This window comes from Rattus rattus, chromosome 2 (genome assembly GCF_011064425.1).
Source record: "Rattus rattus isolate New Zealand chromosome 2, Rrattus_CSIRO_v1, whole genome shotgun sequence".
In the NCBI taxonomy this organism is placed as follows: Eukaryota; Metazoa; Chordata; class Mammalia; order Rodentia; family Muridae; genus Rattus; species Rattus rattus.
This window is the reverse complement of record NC_046155.1, coordinates 176,908,069-176,926,440: the sequence shown is the minus strand read 5'-3', so window position 1 is coordinate 176,926,440 and position 18,372 is coordinate 176,908,069. Positions and strand designations below refer to the sequence as shown.

Here is an 18,372-nt window from a genome sequence, read left to right as displayed (position 1 = left end):
AAAACAGAGAATCCATATGGTTAATTCTCATTCCTTTACTATCCCTGTGGCATAGCTACATTTCTCCTCTCTCTCTGGAATTCACAATTCATTGCTGGAAGTGCTCTGTAAACTAGAATTTTAAGATTGCTTTGATAGTATTTTTCATCTGCTGGGTATCTCCCAGGTGAAGAAACACATATATAACTTCAATTTTTGTCCTAATCTTTCTCATTATAGGAGATCCAGGCAATTAAAACCAAGATGCTTAGAAACAAACTTTTTCATCTCTAGAGTTCACAGTAGTATTATGCAAAAGGGGGAAAATCTGAAACATTTAAGGCCTTAATATGAGATCTGAAAGTCTGAGGAGTGTCATGCCTGAAATGGAACATTTATAGCACATTCTACCCAAGGATCAGGGACCATTGCAGAAAAGGGAGTAGAAAGAGCTGGTGGATGACTGACAAGGAAAGCATTTTCAGGACCTGACAGAAAAGCTGCACATGTGAACTCACTGTAGTTTGGGCAGCATGTACAAATCTTGTGTAAGTTCAAGCCAGACAAAATCCCAACATAGTGATAGGGAGGATGGGTGACTTGGGGTGGGCACAATGTCCCACCCTAGCTAAGGATCTATTGGCAATTGACAGTTACTGGGGAAGGAAAGAAGAGCCTATTTTTATTTGATGTCATGTCTTTCTGTTGGAGGTGGGTTCAATAAGTTCCCTCTCCCCACTGTAGGGGTTGCTATTCCACAGTCAAAGCTCTGATCCATAATTATTCCTGTCTGAAAGAAATGTAGAGATGGAAATGGAGAGGAGCCTGAGGAAAAGAAGGTCCAGTGACAGGCCCAAAGTGGAATCCAGCTCAAGGAGAGGCCCCAAGACCTGACACCATTACTGAGGCTATGGTACATTCACAAAAAGGGACCTATCACTAGTGCCCCACCCCCAAAGACCCAACAAGTAGCTGAAAGAGTCAGATGCAGTTATGTGCACCCAACCAATGAACAGAAGCTGCTGACCCCTCTGGTTGAATTAGGGAAAAGTTGGAGGAATCTGAGGAAGAGGGCAACCCTATAGGAGGATCAGCAGTCTCAACTAACCTGGACCTCTGATATCTCTCAGACACTGGATCACCAACCAGGCAGCATACACTAGCTGAGATGAGGCTTCCAGCACATATACAGCAGAGGACTCCTGGGTCTGGGTTCAGTCAGAGAAGATAAACTTAATCCTCAAGAGACTAGAGGCCTCAGGAAGTTTAGTAGTCTGGTGGGGTTGGGACATCCTTGTGGAGACTGAGGGGGGAGGAGGAATGGGATGTGGAATAATTGGAGGTTGGACCAGGAGGGGAATAAAATCTGGATTGTAAAAAAAAAAAGCCTATTTTCATAAAGCGTGTGACCTCTGGTAAAAAGACTAGGTATGCTCCATACCCACGAAAAGTTGGACAGTACAAATTTAACTCCATGGATTAAAAACAGAGTATTGGAGGAAACAGACCGGATAAACAGTTCTCTGCACCCAAATCCCGTGGGAGGGAGAGCTAAACCTTCAGAGAGGCAGACACGCCTGGGAAACCAGAAGAGACTGCTCTCTGCACACACATCTCAGACGCCAGAGGAAAACACCGGAGGCCATCTGGAACCCTGGTACACGGAGGCTCCCGGAAGGGGCGGCGCAGATCTTCCCTGGTGGCTGCCACCGCAGAGAGCCTGTGGGCAGCACCCCGCGAGTGAACTTGAGCCTCGGGACCACAGGTAAGACCAACTTTTCTGCTGCAAGAAAGCGGCCTGGTGATCTCGGGACACACGGAGGCAGAATTCCTCTAGGACCGGGCACGTCCTGTGTTTACCGGAAGTCCCACACCCGCGGATCCCGGCCTGCAGCAGCTCTCTGGTCCCAGAACCCGTGGGAGAGAGACTTCACCGCCTGGTCAGGTGGGCACTCCTGAGGCTGCAGAGCGGAAGAGACCACCAACACTGCCCACCCCTGCCCACATCCCTGGCCCAAGAGGAAACTGTATAAGGCCTCTGGGCTCCCATGGGAGAGGGCCCAGGAGCGGCAGGACCCCTGCCTGAGACACCGCCGGAACCTGAAGGAAACAGACCGGATAAACAGTTCTCTGCATCCAAATCCCGTGGGAGGGAGAGCTAAACCTTCAGAGAGGCAGACACGCCTGGGAAACCAGAAGAGACTGCTCTCTGCACACACATCTCAGACGCCAGAGGAAAACACCAGAGGCCATCTGGAACCCTGGTACACGGAGGCTCCCGGAAGGGGCGGCGCAGATCTTCCTGGTTGCTGCCATTGCGGAGAGCCTGTGGGCAGCACCCCGCGAGCGAACTTGAGCCTTGGGACCACAGGTAAGACCAACTTTTCTGCTGCAAGTGACCTGCCTGGTGAACTCAAGACACAGGCCCACAGGAACAGCTGAAGACCTGTAGAGGGGAAAAACTACACACACGAAAGCACAACACTCTGTCCCCATAACTGGCTGAAAGAAAACAGTAAAAACAGGTCTACAGCACTCCTGACACACAGGCTTATAGGACAGTCTAGCCACTGTCAGAAATAGCAGAACAAAGTAACACTAGAGATAATCTGATGGCGAGAGGCAAGCACAGGAACCCAAGCAACAGAAACCAAGACTACATGACATCATCGGAACCCAATTCTCCCACCAAAACAAACATGGAATATCCAAACACACCAGAAAAGCAAGATCTAGTTTCAAAATCATATTTGATCATGATGCTGGAGGACTTCAAGAAAGACGTGAAGAACTCCCTTAGAGAAACACAGGAAAACATTAATTAACAAGTAGAAGCCTACAGAGAGGAATCTCAAAAATCCCTGAAAGAATTCCAGGAAAACACAATCAAACAGTTGAAGGAATTAAAAATGGAAATAGAAGCAATCAAGAAAGAACACATGGAAATAACCCTGGATATAGAAAACCAAAAGAAGAGACAAGGAGCTGTAGATACAAGCTTCACCAACAGAATACAAGAGATGGAAGAGAGAATCTCAGGAGCAGAAGATTCTATAGAAATCATTGACTCAACTGTCAAAGATAATGTAAAGCGGAAAAAGGTACTGGTCCAAAACATACAGGAAATCCAGGACTCAATGAGAAGATCAAACCTAAGGATAATAGGTATAGAAGAGAGTGAAGACTCCCAGCTCAAAGGACCAGTAAATATCTTCAACAAAATCATAGAAGAAAACTTTCCTAACCTAAAAAAAGAGATACCCATAGGCATACAAGAAGCCTACAGAACTCCAAATAGATTGGACCAGAAAAGAAACACCTCCCGTCACATAATAGTCAAAACACCAAACGCACAAAATAAAGAAAGAATATTAAAAGCAGTAAGGGAAAAAGGTCAAGTAACATATAAAGGCAGACCTATCAGAATCACATCAGACTTTTCGCCAGAAACTATGAAGGCCAGAAGATCCTGGACTGATGTCATACAGACCCTAAGAGAACACAAATGCCAGCCCAGGCTACTGTATCCTGCAAAACTCTCAATTAACATAGATGGAGAAACCAAGATATTCCATGACAAAACCAAATTTACACAATATCTTTCTACAAATCCAGCACTACAAAGGATAATAAATGGTAAAGCCCAACATAAGGAGGCAAGCTATACCCAAGAAGAGGCAAGAAACTAATCGTCTTGGCAACAAAACAAAGAGAAGAAAAGCACACAAACATAACCTCACATCCAAATATGAATATAACAAGAAGCAATAATCACTATTCCTTAATATCTCTCAACATCAATGGCCTCAACTCCCCAATAAAAAGACATAGATTAACAAACTGGACGCAACGAGGACCCTGCATTCTGCTGCCTACAGGAAACACACCTCAGAGACAAAGACAGACACTACCTCAGAGTGAAAGGCTGGGAAACAACTTTCCAAGCAAATGGTCAGAAGAAGCAAGCTGGAGTAGCCATTCTAATATCAAATAAAATCAATTTTCAACTAAAAGTCATCAAAAAAGATAAGGAAGGACACTTTATATTCATCAAAGGAAAAATCCACCAAGATGAACTCTCAATCCTAAATATCTATGCCCCAAATACAAGGGCACCTACATACGTAAAAGAAACCTTACTAAAGCTCAAAACACACATTGCACCTCACACAATAATAGTAGGAGACTTCAACACCCCACTCTCATCAATGGACAGATCATGGAAACAGAAATTAAACAGAGACGTAGACAGACTAAGAGAAGTCATGAGCCAAATGGACTTAACGGATATTTATAGAACGTTCTACCCTAAAGCAAAAGGATATACCTTCTTCTCAGCTCCTCATGGTACTTTCTCCAAAATTGACCACATAATTGGTCAAAAAACGGGCCTCAACAGGTACAGAAAGATAGAAATAATCCCATGCGTGCTATCGGACCATCACGGCCTAAAGCTGGTCTTCAATAACAATAAGGGAAGAATGCTCACATATACGTGGAAATTGAACAATGCTCTACTCAATGATAACCTGGTCAAGGAAGAAATAAAGAAAGAAATTAAAAACTTTTTAGAATTTAACGAAAATGAAGGTACAACATACCCAAACTTATGGGACACAATGAAAGCTGTACTAAGAGGAAAACTCATAGCGCTGAGTGCCTGCAGAAAGAAACAAGAAAGAGCATATGTCAGCAGCTTGACAGCACACCTAAAAGCTCTAGAACAAAAAGAAGCAAATACACCCAGGAGGAGTAGAAGGCAGGAAATAATCAAACTCAGAGCTGAAATCAACCAAGTAGAAACAAAAAGGACCATAGAAAGAATCAACAGAACCAAAAGTTGGTTCTTTGAGAAAATCAACAAGATAGATAAACCCCTAGCCAGACTAACGAGAGGACACAGAGAGTGTGTCCAAATTAACAAAATCAGAAATGAAAAGGGAGACATAACTACAGATTCAGAGGAAATTCAAAAAATCATCAGATCTTACTATAAAAGCCTATATTCAACAAAACTTGAAAATCTACAGGAAATGGACAATTTCCTAGACAGATACCAGGTACCGAAGTTAAATCAGGAACAGATAAACCAGTTAAACAACCCCATAATTCCTAAGGAAATAGAAGCAGTCATTAAGTTCTCCCAACCAAAAAGAGCCCAGGTCCAGACGGGTTTAGTGCAGAATTCTATCAGACCTTCATAGAAGACCTCATACCAATATTATCCAAACTATTCCACAAAATTGAAACAGATGGAGCACTACCGAATTCTTTCTATGAAGCCACAATTACTCTTATACCTAAACCACACAAAGACCCAACAAAGAAAGAGAACTTCAGACCAATTTCCTTATGAACATCGACGCCTTAAAATACTCAACAAAATTCTGGCAAACCGAATCCAAGAGCACATCAAAACAATCATCCACCATGATCAAGTAGGCTTCATCCCAGGCATGCAGGGATGGTTTAATATCTGGAAAACCATCAACATGATCCATTATATAAAACAAACTGAAAGAACAAAACCACATGATCATTTCATTAGATGCTGAGAAAGCATTTGACAAAATTCAACACCCCTTCATGATAAAAAGTCCTGGAAAGAATAGGAATTCAAGGCCCATACCTAAACATAGTAAAAGCCATATACAGCAAACCAGTGGCTAACATTAAACTAAATGGAGAGAAACTTGAAGCAATCCCACTAAAATCAGGGACTAGACAAGGCTGCCCACTCTCTCCCTACTTATTCAATATAGTTCTTGAAGTTCTAGCCAGAGCAATCAGACAACAAAAAGGAGGTCAAGGGATACAGATCGAAAAGAAGAAGTCAAAATATCACTTTGCAGACGATATGATAGTATATTTAAGTGATCCCAAAAGTTCCACCAGAGAACTACTAAAGCTGATAAACAACGTCAGCAAAGTGGCTGGGTATAAAATTAACTCAAATAAAGCAGTAGCCTTCCTCTACACAAAAGAGAAACAAGCCGAGAAAGAAATTAGGGAAACGACACCCTTCATAATAGACCCAAATAATATAAAGTACCTCGGTGTGACTTTAACCAAGCAAGTAAAAGATTTGTACAACAAGAACTTCAAGCCTCTGAAGAAAGAAATTGAAGAAGACCTCAGAAGATGGAAATATCTCCCATGCTCATGGATTGGCAGGATTAATATAGTAAAAATGGCCATTTTACCAAAAGCGATCTACAGATTCAATGCAATCCCCATCAAAATACCAATCCAATTCTTCAAAGAGTTAGACAGAACAATTTGCAAATTCATCTGGAATAACAAAAAACCCAGGATAGCTAAAACTATTCTCAACAATAAAAGGACTTCAGGGGGAATCGCTATCCCTGAACTCAAGCAGTATTACAGAGCAATAGTGATAAAAACTGCATGGTATTGGTACAGAGACAGACAGATAGACCAATGGAATAGAATTGAAAACCCAGAAATGAACCCACACACCTATGGTTACTTGATTTTTTTGACAAAGGAGCCAAAACCATCCAATGGAAAAAAAGATAGCATTTTCAGCAAATGGTGCTGGTTCAACTGGAGGTCAACATGTAGAAGAATGCAGATCGATCCATGCTTATCACCCTGTACAAAGCTTAAGTCCAAGTGGATCAAGGACCTCCACATCAAACCAGACACACTCAAACTAATAGAAGAAAAACTAGGGAAGCATCTGGAACACATGGGCACTGGAAAAAATTTCCTGAACAAAACACCAATGGCTTATGCTCTAAGATCAAGAATCAACAAATGGGATCTCATAAAACTGCAAAGCTTCTGTAAGGCAAAGGACACTGTGGTTAGAACAAAACGGCAACCAACAGATTGGGAAAAGATCTTTACCAATACTACAACAGATAGAGGCCTTATATCCAAAATATACAAAGAACTCAAAAAGTTAGACCGCAGGGAGACAAATAACCCTATTAAAAAATGGGGTTCAGAGCTAAACAAAGAATTCACAGCTGAGGAATGCCGAATGGCTGAGAAACACCTAAAGAAATGTTCAACATCTTTAGTCATTAGGGAAATGCAAATCAAAACAACCCTGAGATTTCACCTCACACCAGTGAGAATGGCTAAGATCAAAAACTCAGGTGACAGCAAATGCTGGCGAGGATGCGGAGAAAGAGGAACACTCCTCCATTGTTGGTGGGGTTGCAGACTGGTACAACCATTCTGGAAATCAGTCTGGAGGTTCCTCAGAAAATTGGACATTGAACTGCCTGAGGATCCAGCTATACCTCTCTTGGGCATATACCCAAAGATGCCCCAACATATAAAAAAGACACGTGCTCCACTATGTTTATCGCAGCCTTATTTATAATAGCCAGAAGCTGGAAAGAACCCAGATGCCCTTCAACAGAGGAATGGATACAGAAAATGTGGTACATCTACACAATGGAATATTACTCAGCTATCAAATCAACGACTTTATGAAATTCGTAGGCAAATGGTTGGAACTGGAAAATATCATCCTGAGTGAGCTAACCCAATCACAGAAAGACATACATGGTATGCACTCATTGATAAGTGGCTATTAGCCCAAATGCTAGAATTACCCTAGATGCCTAGAACAAATGAAACTCAAGACGGATGATCAAAATGTGAATGCTTCACTCCTTCTTTAAAAGGGGAACAAGAATACCCTTGGCAGGGAAGAGAGAGGCAAAGATTAAAACAGAGACTGAAGGGACACCCATTCAGAGCCTGCCCCACATGTGGCCCATATATATACAGCCACCCAATTAGACAAGATGGATGAAGCAAAGAAGTGCAGAAGTGTAGATCGCTCCTGAGAGACACAGCCAGAATACAGCAAATACAGAGGCGTAATGCCAGCAGCAAACCACTGAACTGAGAATAGGACCCCCCGCTGAAGGAATCAGAGAAAGAACTGGAAGAGCTTGAAGGGGCTTGAGACCCCATATGTACAACAATGCCAACCAACCAGAGCTTCCAGGGACTAAGCCACTACCTAAAGACTATACATGGACTGACCCTGGACTCTGACCTCATAGGTAGCAATGAATATCCTAGTAAGAGCACCAGTGGAAGGGGAAGCCCTGGGTCCTGCTAAGACTGAACCCCCAGTGAACTAGATTGTTGGGGGGTGGGAGGCAATGGGGGGAGGGTGGGGAGGGGAACACCCATAAGGAAGGGGAGGGTGGAGGGGGATGTTTGCCCGGAAACCGGGAAAGGGAATAACACTCGAAATGTATATAAGAAATATTCAAGTTAATAAAAAAAAAAGAAATACTCAAGTTAATAAAGAAAAAATAAATAAAAAAAAAAAAAAAAACAGAGTATTGGGAAGTTGGGAAGATGGGTGAATCTTGGAGCAGTTTGGGTAAGCATGGTCAATATGATCAAAATGAAGTATATGAAATTCTCAAAGGATTAATGAACTTATTAAACAAAATAGTAAGACAATACAAAACTCTGAAATTGTTAGAGAAGGGTTCAAGATATGGATTTAGATAAGTATTATGAGTTTGAGGCCAGCCTGGCCTATAGAGAGAGTTCCAGGCCAAATAATGCTACACAGAGGAATCCTGTCTTAAAAACAGAAACAAAAAACAAAAAAGAGAATTCAAAGAATCAATGAAATGAGGAAAAAACAAGATAGACAATCTTTATCCAAACTAACTAGAAGGCAAAGCGAGAACATCTAAATCAACAAAGTCAGAAATGAGAAGGAGGATATAACAGACACCAGGAAAATCCAAAGAATCACCAGGTCTTACTTAAAAGTCTGTACTCCACAAAACTGGAAAAAAAAATCTAAAAAAAGGACAGATACCATTTACTAAAATTAAATCAAGGTCAAATAAACAATTTAAATAGACCTATATCCCTTAGGAAATAAAGTAAACATTAAGTTTCTCCAAACTGCACTTTCTTCTTCTCAGAGGTGAAGGAGAAAGGGGGAATAAGAAGAGTAGCTATATGGGGGGGGGACTGGTAGGGGAGGTAGGGTAGGATGGTGCTGTGATCGGGATGTAAAATGAATAAAGAGTTACCTACAAAAAAATTTCCTAACTCAACCAAATCAAACAAAACCAAATCCAAACCGTCTAGGTCCAGGTGGTTTTAGTGCAGAATTCTACCAGACTTTCAAAGAAGAGAGAACACCAATACTATTCAAATTATTCTGCAAACTGAAACAGAAGGAACATTGCCAAATTAATTTAAGAAGCCATATTTATGCTGATATCTAAATCACTGAAATATTCAACAAGAGAAAGGGAATTATGGAGCAATTTTCCTTATGAACATAGATGCAAAAATATTCAAAATACATGTAAACTGAATTGAAGCACACTATGCCTAAGTAGGCTTCATCCACAAGATGCAGGGATAGCTTAACATAAAAAAAATCAGTCAATGGAATATATTACATAAACAAACTGAAAGAAAAAAAAAACACATGATGATCTAACTAGGCGCTGAAAAATTTTTGATGACATCCAATATTGCTTCATAATGAATCTTGGAGAAAGCAGTAACACAATGTACATATCTAAATATAATAAACTCAATTTACAGCAAGTCAATAGCCAACATCAAATTAAATTGAGAGGAACTCAAAGCAATTATGCTAAAATTGGGAACAAGACAAGGCTGTCCACCCTATTCATAGGTACTCAATATAGCATGTGGTGTTCTAGCTAGAGCAATAAGACAACTGAAAGAGATCACAGGGCTATGAATTAGAAGGGAAGGTATTTGCACATGATATGGTAACATAAGTGGCCCACAATTCTACCAGGGAACTCTCAAACTCATTAAACACCTTCAGTGAAGAGGCTAGATACAAGATTAACTAAAAAAAAAATCAGTATTTCTCCTTTATATAAATGACAAACATACTGAGAAAGAATGAAACAATATCTTTTATCACAGCCACAAACATTATTTACACTTTGGGTTAACTCTACCCAAGCAAATGAATGGCTTTTAAGGCAAAAACTTCAAGTTTTTGAAGAAAGAAATTGATGAAGGCAGTAGAAGATGAAAAGATTTGCTATGCTCATGGATCAGTAGAATTAACATAGTAAAAATGACCATTCCACCAAAAGCAATATACAGATTCAACACAATGTCCATCAACATTTCAACACAATTCTTTATAGGTCTTAAAGGGACAATATTCGATTTTATATGGAAAGTTAAAAATCTCAGGAGAGCTAAAACGATACTGTACAATATAAGAATTTCTGGAGATATCATCATCCCTGATTTCAAGCTGTCCTACAGAGCTATAATAATAAAAACTGCATGGTATCAGCATAAAAGCAGACACTGTGATCTATGCAATTGAAAACACAGATATAAATCCACACATCTCTGAATACTAAAGTTTTGATGAAGAGGTCAGAACTCAATGGGAAAAACAAAGCGTCTTCCAGAAATTGTGCTGGTCTAATTGGATATCTGTAGGTAAAAAAATGCCAAATAAAGCCATATTCATCATCCTGCTTAAAACTCATATCCAAGGGGCTGGAGAGATGGCTCAGCAGTTAAGAGTACTGACTGCTCTTCCAGAGGTCCTGAGTTCAATTTTCAGCAACCACTTGGTGGTTTAAAACCATCTATAATGGGATCTGATGCTCTCTTCCAGTGTGTTTAAAGAGGAACGGTGTACTCACATATATAAAAAACAATACAAAGACACCTGAAAAAAAACCTCATTAAACCAGACACTTTGAAATTGATAGAAGAGAAAGTAGAGAACACCTTTGGGGGCATCAGCATAGGAGATAATTAATATTTTTGATAGCATAGGCAAAGTTTTTTCACCAATCCCACATATGACAGAGATCTAGTATTCTGTCTGTCTGTCTGTCTGTCTGTCTATCTGTCTATCTATCTATCTATCTATCTATCTATCTATCTATCTATCTATCTATCTGTCTAGAAACTAAAAGCAACAAATCAAATAACCAAATTTAACTATAGTACATATCTAAACAGAATTCTCAATAGAGGAATCTCCAATGGCCAAGAAATACTTGAACCAATGTTTAAATTAACATCATTACCACCAGAGAAATGCAAATCAAAACTACTTTGAGATTTTATTGTATACCTGTCAGAATGGCTAAGATCAATAACATAAGCTCATGTTGGTGAGGATGTGGAGCAAGAGAAGCACTGTATTATTACTGGTGGGAGTGCAAACTTGTTCAAACAATATGGAGATCAATGTGTTGTTTCCTCATAAAATTGAGAGTACGTCTATTTCAAGACCCAGCTATATAAACCCTGGGCTTATACCCAGAAGACACTCTGTCCTACCACGAGCCACTTATTCAACTATGTTCATTGTGGCTTTATTCATAACAGTTAGAAACTGGAAACAATCTGGAAATTCCTTAATCAAGAAACAGATAAAGAAAATGTGGTATATTTACACATGGTGTGTTACTTAGCTATAAAAAATGACATCCCTATCCCAAAAAGATAAACATGATATGTCATCACTTATAAGTAGATATTAGCTGTCAAGGAAGATCACAATATAATCTATAGACCCAGAGAGACTAAGTAGAAACAAGGAGAGCTCTAGGCAAGACACACAATTCTTTCTTAGAACAGGAGGTAGATATTTTAGGTGTCCTGTTGGTGGGTGGGTGGGAATGGGAAGGAATTAGATCAAGGAGGGAGTGGCAGAAGAAAAGAGTACTAGTAGAGATGACTAGAATAGGCGGGCATTTAGGAGGCCATGTGGAAACCTATTGCAGCAGAAGCTCCCTGGAATCTATGAGTGTTACTATAGTCAGGACTCCTAGTACTGGAGAATACAGAGCCTGACTATCTTTGGTAATCTGGGAGGGCTCCCAGTTGAGGAACTAGGACACCAACCTAGCTACAATACCTCCAACCCACGCTTGTGCTACCAGAAAGATGTGCTGAGGGAATGATGGTTCAGAGATTGTGGGAATGGTCAAACACTTATTGGTGTAATATGTGGGCCAATCCATGAGACTGAGCCCATGCCTGACACTGCCTAAGAAGTTGACTGGTTCAGAGACCTAGGAAAGGACTAAACATGACTGATGAACTCCTCTCTTCCCCACAAAAATGTTAATAAAGTTATTCCCAAATACATAGATTAGTGCCTAGCCTAATTGACATCAGAGAGGCTTCCTCTGGCAGTTGATATGAATGGATGCAGCAACTCACAACCAAATGTAGAACTTGGGGAACCCCATGGAATAGGAGAAGAAGGATTGTAGGAGCTTGGGGTCAAGGACACCTGGAAAACATGGACCACAGAATCATCTAAGTAGCCCTCATAGGAACTCACAGAGACTGAAGCAACAGTCACAAAACCTGCAGGAGTCTGTACTAGGTCCTCTGCATACATGCTGCGGTTGCTTAGATTGGAGTGTTTGTTGGATTTGAGGGAAAGGTGAACTAGAGAGGAACCGGGCTGAGTATAGGGAGGGAATGCTGCAGTTGGGAATGTATTGCATGAGAGAAGAATAAAAAATGTAAAATAAAAATGAATAATCATTTGATTTTGAACTGGGGCGATAATAAAAATAATTAAAAAGGTTATGAGCTAGAAAGAGAGAGAGGAGAGAGAGAGAGAGAGAGAGAGAGAGAGAGAGAGAGAGAGAGAGAGAGAGAGAAGTTCAAAGTGGAGAGGATGAAGAGGAGGGATGGGCTGGTGTGATATAGGAACAATGCTCATTATGATATTATCAAAATAAAATGATAGAAGAAACAGGAGAAAGATTGTAGTTTTCAGGGGAAGTGTGGGGGCCTCGAGGAGGTGGGCTTTGTTTAGCTTACAGTAACACTGAACGTTGTAAAACTTACCTGGTCTTTCATCTCCTTGAACGAAATCCTGTGGAAAAAGTGATGTCTTCAAGGGTTCTCCTGGAAGAAAGACATCTTTCATTTGCCACTGTATGAGTCCATGATCTGAAGAGGGTAGGACTTAGAGAGAGCACAAGTTCAATCAATGAGCTCAGCGTTTTATACCTAGATTATGGAAAGAGAATGTTAAGGAGACACTGCACATATAAATGAACCTCTATAAGCTTCTGACCTTATTCTGACCTGAATTATGTTCCTTTTCTAATAAGGGAGTTCCACCAGAGCTTAGGTTGCATCCAAATGTTGCTCAGCAAGGGGAATTATGCAAGAAATGCATAATTAGGTTGTTTTGGGGTATCAGTGATGCCACAGAATACCATTGAGTCTTGGAGGTGCAAGATGTAAGGGGAGGCTCTGATACTAATAGGTTCCCTAATTGGTTTTTGATTTGTCAATAGAGAAGGCTGGGAGCCAATTGTTAGGCAGGAGTATAGTTGGGATTTCCAGGACTCAAGAGGAAAAGGAGCCTCAGGAAAAGAGTGCTTTTCAGTTTTGCCTTGGAGAAAAAGGGACATATCAATCATGGAAGGACTCGGGGAGAGATAGAGGCTGTGGCTTCCACTATGGAGGGTGGTTAAGGATGTGGAAGAGAGCTGGAGATAACAAATTGGTAATGGACTGAACTGAACTGGTCCCACAGCTCCCTCTACCCAAATCCTATGTGGGAGAGAGCTGAACTACCAGAAGTGCGGACAATCCTGAGATCTCAGGGGAGACTGCAGTAATACAGTAATACAGAGCAATTGTCATAAAAACTGCTGGTATTGGTACAGAGACAGGCAGATAGATCAGTGGAACAGAATTGAAGACCCAGAAATGAACCCACATACCTATGGTCACTTGACTTTTGACAAAGGAGCTAAAACCATGCAATGGAATAAAGATAGCATTTTTAATAAATGGTGCTGTTTCAAGTGGAGGTCAGCATGTAGAAGAATGCAAATTGATCCATTCTTATTGCTTTGTACAAAGCTTAAGTCCAAGTGGATCAAGAACTGCCACATCAAACCAGATACTCTCATACTAACAGAAGAAAAAGTGGGGAAGAGTCTCAATCACATGGGCAGTGGGGAAAATTTACCGAAGAAAACACCAATGGCTTATGCTCTAAGATCAAGAATCAACAAATGGTACCTCATAAAACTGCAAAGCTTCTGTAAGGCAAAGGACACTCTCATCAGGACAGAATGGGAAAAGATCTTTATCCAATCCTACATCTGATAGAGAGCTAATATCCAAATATAAAAGAATTCAAAAGCTAGACTCCAGAGAGCGAAATATCCCTATTAAAATGTGGGGTACAGAGCTAAACAAAGAATTCTCAGCTGAGGAATATTGAATGGCTGAGAAGTACCTAAAGAAATGCTCAAATCCTTAGTCATCAGGGAAATGCAAATCAAAACAACCCAGAGATTCCACCTCACACCAGTCAGAATGGCTAAGAACAAAAACTCTGGTGACAACGGATGCTGGTGAGGATGTGGAAAAAGAGGAACACTACTCCTCCATTGTTGGTGGGATTGCAGACTGGTACAATCACTCTGGAAATCAGTCTGGAGATTGCTCAGAAAATTGGACATTGCACTACCTGAGGACCCACCTATATGTCTCTTGGGCATATACCCAAAAGATACTCCATCATACAACAGAGTGTGTATAAACTGCAGGACACAGAATAAGAGTGGCTACAATCAAAATGCATTATATACATAAAGTTTCTAAATTAAAAGAACAAAGAACAAGAAAGAGGAAAGCCAAGCCCCAGCCCCAGCCCACCTCCCTGGATAAGGAACAGCTTATTTCTCCCTGCTCTCCTTTGTACCTCTTGACTTTTGTTAGATAGTACCTTGCTAGAGTTTATCTTATTGCTACCCAGTGCTCGCTGTGAGACAAGCCAGAATTTAGGTACCATCTTTTCATATCCTTTGGTATTTTAACACAGGATCTGATATTTTTAAAGGAATTTTAAATGTATTCAAATCTCCCATGGATAAAAATTATCCACAAGGAACTTACTTGGTTTAGAAGAAACCTTTTCTTCCGATGCTTTTGATGCTGCTTCTGAAAAGGTAAAAGGTAGAAGAAATTTGCATGTTTCCCCAGATGCATTCCAACTGTCTTACTCTGGCTTGACTCTTATGTGGGTAAAAAGTTGCTTTCTGAATATATATAAGGTTTGCCCCACAGGAGGGAGCTCTTGTCTGGTTCTGTGATCATAGAGTCTAGAAAGGGGATGTGTATGGTGGTTTGAATGTGAATGGCTCCTATATTCTCAATATATTGAATGTTTGGTTCCCAGTTGGTGGACTATTTAGGAAGGATTAGGAGGTGTGGTCTATTTGGAGGAGGCATGTCATGAGGTAAGGGGTGGGTTTTGAGCTTTCAAAAATCAGGCATCAGGAACAGTCTTGTTTTTTCTCCACTTCCATCTTATAGATGAGCTATAAGTTCTCAGTTTCCATGCCTAGGTGAAGCCCTACATTAATATTTTGTTATTTATCCCCAATTATACATTCTAGGGGTCAGTATAGCTAAAATTTTTAGGACATCTCTTAAGAATAAGCATAAAACAAAGGGTCTCAATACCAGGAGACTTTGTTCTATTATAGATATCTGACTATGTCTATAGCCACTTGAAAGTTACAAGTTGAGGAAGGTACTGTGCATTTGATGGGTATGGGAATTTGCAAGTGGCATGCAGGGACCAGAGATACTAAAGATGCTAGAACAATTTTACAGGATGCTCCCACTAGTGTTATTGATGCCACAGACCTAAAGCATGGTAGAGGTATTCACTTGTGTGACAGTATGGATATGTATGTATGCAGATATTTACATGCCACTTGGTGAAGGAAATCTATGTTAGGATTGAAAACAAAACAGAAAGTACACTTTAACTCATCATCGTTCATAATATTTAAAGATTTGAGGTCATGGTCTGGCTAGATGACTCAGCAGTAAATTTGATTCCCAGAATGTTAGGCACCTTGTTACTGCATATAACTTGAGCTTCAGGGGATCTGAAACCCTCTTCTTGCCTTTGCAGATACCTTCACACACATGATATTCATTCACACACACATGTCCACATGCATACATGTGCATGCACACACACAAATCATAAAACTGAGTCTTAGAAAAAAAAATAAAAACAGTATCATGAACAAATCATACATAATCAGCATCAGTTTAAGGAGACTGTGAGAAGAGTCTCTTGGTAGTTACCTTACACCCTTGGAACAGACCTTGGAAGAGGGGAAAATCCCAGACAGATATTCCTAAGACTTAGTGAAGTTGTAGCATTTATGCTCTGAATAGTTCTGCAAAGCTCAATGCTATTACTGCATTTTCTTTAAAAACTGTTTTCTATTTGTGTGTGGGGGGAGGGGTGAAGGAGGAAAAACATGTACATAAGGAGCAACTGGGCAGGTGTTTGTGTGGGTACATGTATGTGTGTGTATGCACGTGTGTGTGTGTGTGTGTGTGTGTGTGTGTGTGTGTGCATGTGTGTTTGTATGCAGGCAAAAGGACAGCCTTGAGGGGTCATTATTCAGGCACCATACACCTTAGTTTCTGAGGCAGAATCTTCCATTGGCCAGGAGCTCAGCTGCAAGTAAGCTAGACTGGCTGGTCAGACAACTCCAGGGGTCCTCCTCTCTCTACCACATCTCTAATGTTGGGATTACATGTGTGCTATTTAAAAGCCATAATGCTTGGCTTTTAAAAAAGATATGAGTTTGAGGATCAGACTCTGGTACTCATGTTTTCACTTAGCTCTTCAGCCCTTTTACTTTTGAGACAGCAACTTACTATGTAGCCTAGGCTGGTCTAAAATTCAAAATAATCCTCTTGCTTCAGCTTCCCTAGCACCAGAATTATAGGGGTCAACCATCTTTGTCTGACATTTCTACATATCCAAAACCCTTAAGACAATTCTTCTTTTCTAGGACATAGTATGAAATGGTTTCTGCTCACCTTCGACTTGCTTCATTACTAACTCAGCTAGATCTGCACGGTTTATTTCCTCTAAGATCTTGAAGGTAACTCTCTTTACCCAATCACTGGGGCAGTAGTCTGTGAGAATTTCTGCTAGTTGAGCTCCATTGGCCAGGTCCATTATCAGCTTGGGGATCTGCTTCATTGTCTGTGGTAGAGAACAGCTCTTTAATGTACTCTTGAAATTGTTCAACTCGGTCTTGTCCAGCTTTTTCAGGACATCTTTTAGGTTGAAACCCAGTTGATCAGAATGTTCCATGTTGAACCACTGGTGAGATCTGAGCTTCCAGCTCCAGAGAACTGTGGGGAAAATGGAAAGAGTCAATGAGACAGCTTTCTTAACTCAAATACTGGTGACCATTGTGCCAATAGCAGGGGCTATCAACACAGTCTCCTGCTCCTTTAAGAGCAAATTTCTCTCCCTCAAGGGGAAAGGGGATAGAATTAAGAACTCTGGTGGGAGCAACATTTGGAATGTAAATAAAATAACTGCTTACAGTCTCCATATGTTCCCAAAGCTAATGCTGTCCTACAGCCCTCTGTACCCAAATCCTGCCCTTAGAGAACTGGCCTCCCAAGAGTGCTCTCATTCCTAAGCCCACAGGAGAGAACACCACTTTTGCTCCAATAACTGTCCAAAGAGGAACCCTCCAGGAACACACAGGGCACAGGAACCTTGGAACAGCCTGGGACAGGATCCTGCCAGTCTCCATCTGTGCCCAGAGCTAAGACTGTTCCACAGCCCTCTGGACCCAAATCATGCCCAGAGAGAGCTGATCTCCCAGGATTACAGATCACAGGATTACAGACCCACAGGAGGGACAAGCTAAAGTCAGAAACAGCAAGACCAACTAATACCAGAGATATCTAGATGGCAAGCACCAGAAACTAAGCAAGTGAAATCAAGGCTATGTGGAATTATCAGAACCCAGGTCTCCCATCACAGCAAGTCCTGGATGCCCCAACACACTGGAAAAGGAAGATTTGTATTTAAAATCACATCTCATGAAGATGATAAAGAACTTTAAGAGGACATAAATAGTGCCCTTAAAGAAATATAGAACAACACAGGTAAACAAGGGGAAGACTTTAAAGAGAAAACACAAACATCCCTTAAAGAATTATAGGAAAACACAACCAAACAGGTGAAGGAATTGAACATAACCATCCAGGATCTAAAATTGCAAATAAAAACAACAAAGAAAGCATAAAAGGAGACACCCTGGAGATAGAAAACCTAGGAAAGAAATCAGGAGTCATAGATGTAAGCATTACCAACAGAACACAAGAGACAGAAGAGAGAATCTCAGGGGCAGAAGATACCATAGAAAAAAATGACACAAACATAAAAGAAAATGCAAAACTCGAAAAGCTCCTAACCTAAAACATCCAGGAAATCCAGGACACAATAACACAATAGGAAAATCAAACATAAGGATAATAGATATAGAAGAGAGCAAATATTCCCAACTTAAA

The 18,372-nt window shown here is 40.7% G+C and overlaps 1 protein-coding gene across 1 annotated transcript in view; it reads right to left on the bottom strand.

Annotated features, from left to right (window-relative positions):
- The window catches only part of Nlrp2 (NLR family pyrin domain containing 2), a 35,817-nt gene extending 18,662 nt beyond the window's left edge, over positions 1-17,155 (bottom strand). Inside the window, exons 1-3 of the mRNA XM_032895211.1 lie at positions 16,876-17,155; positions 14,917-14,961; positions 12,841-12,900 (exon numbers count right to left, since the gene is read on the bottom strand). Of these exons, the coding sequence (XP_032751102.1) occupies positions 12,841-12,900; positions 14,917-14,961; positions 16,876-17,155 (385 nt within the window). The remainder of the gene's footprint in view (positions 1-12,840; positions 12,901-14,916; positions 14,962-16,875) is intronic.
- Between the last annotated feature and the right edge of the window lie 1,217 nt (positions 17,156-18,372).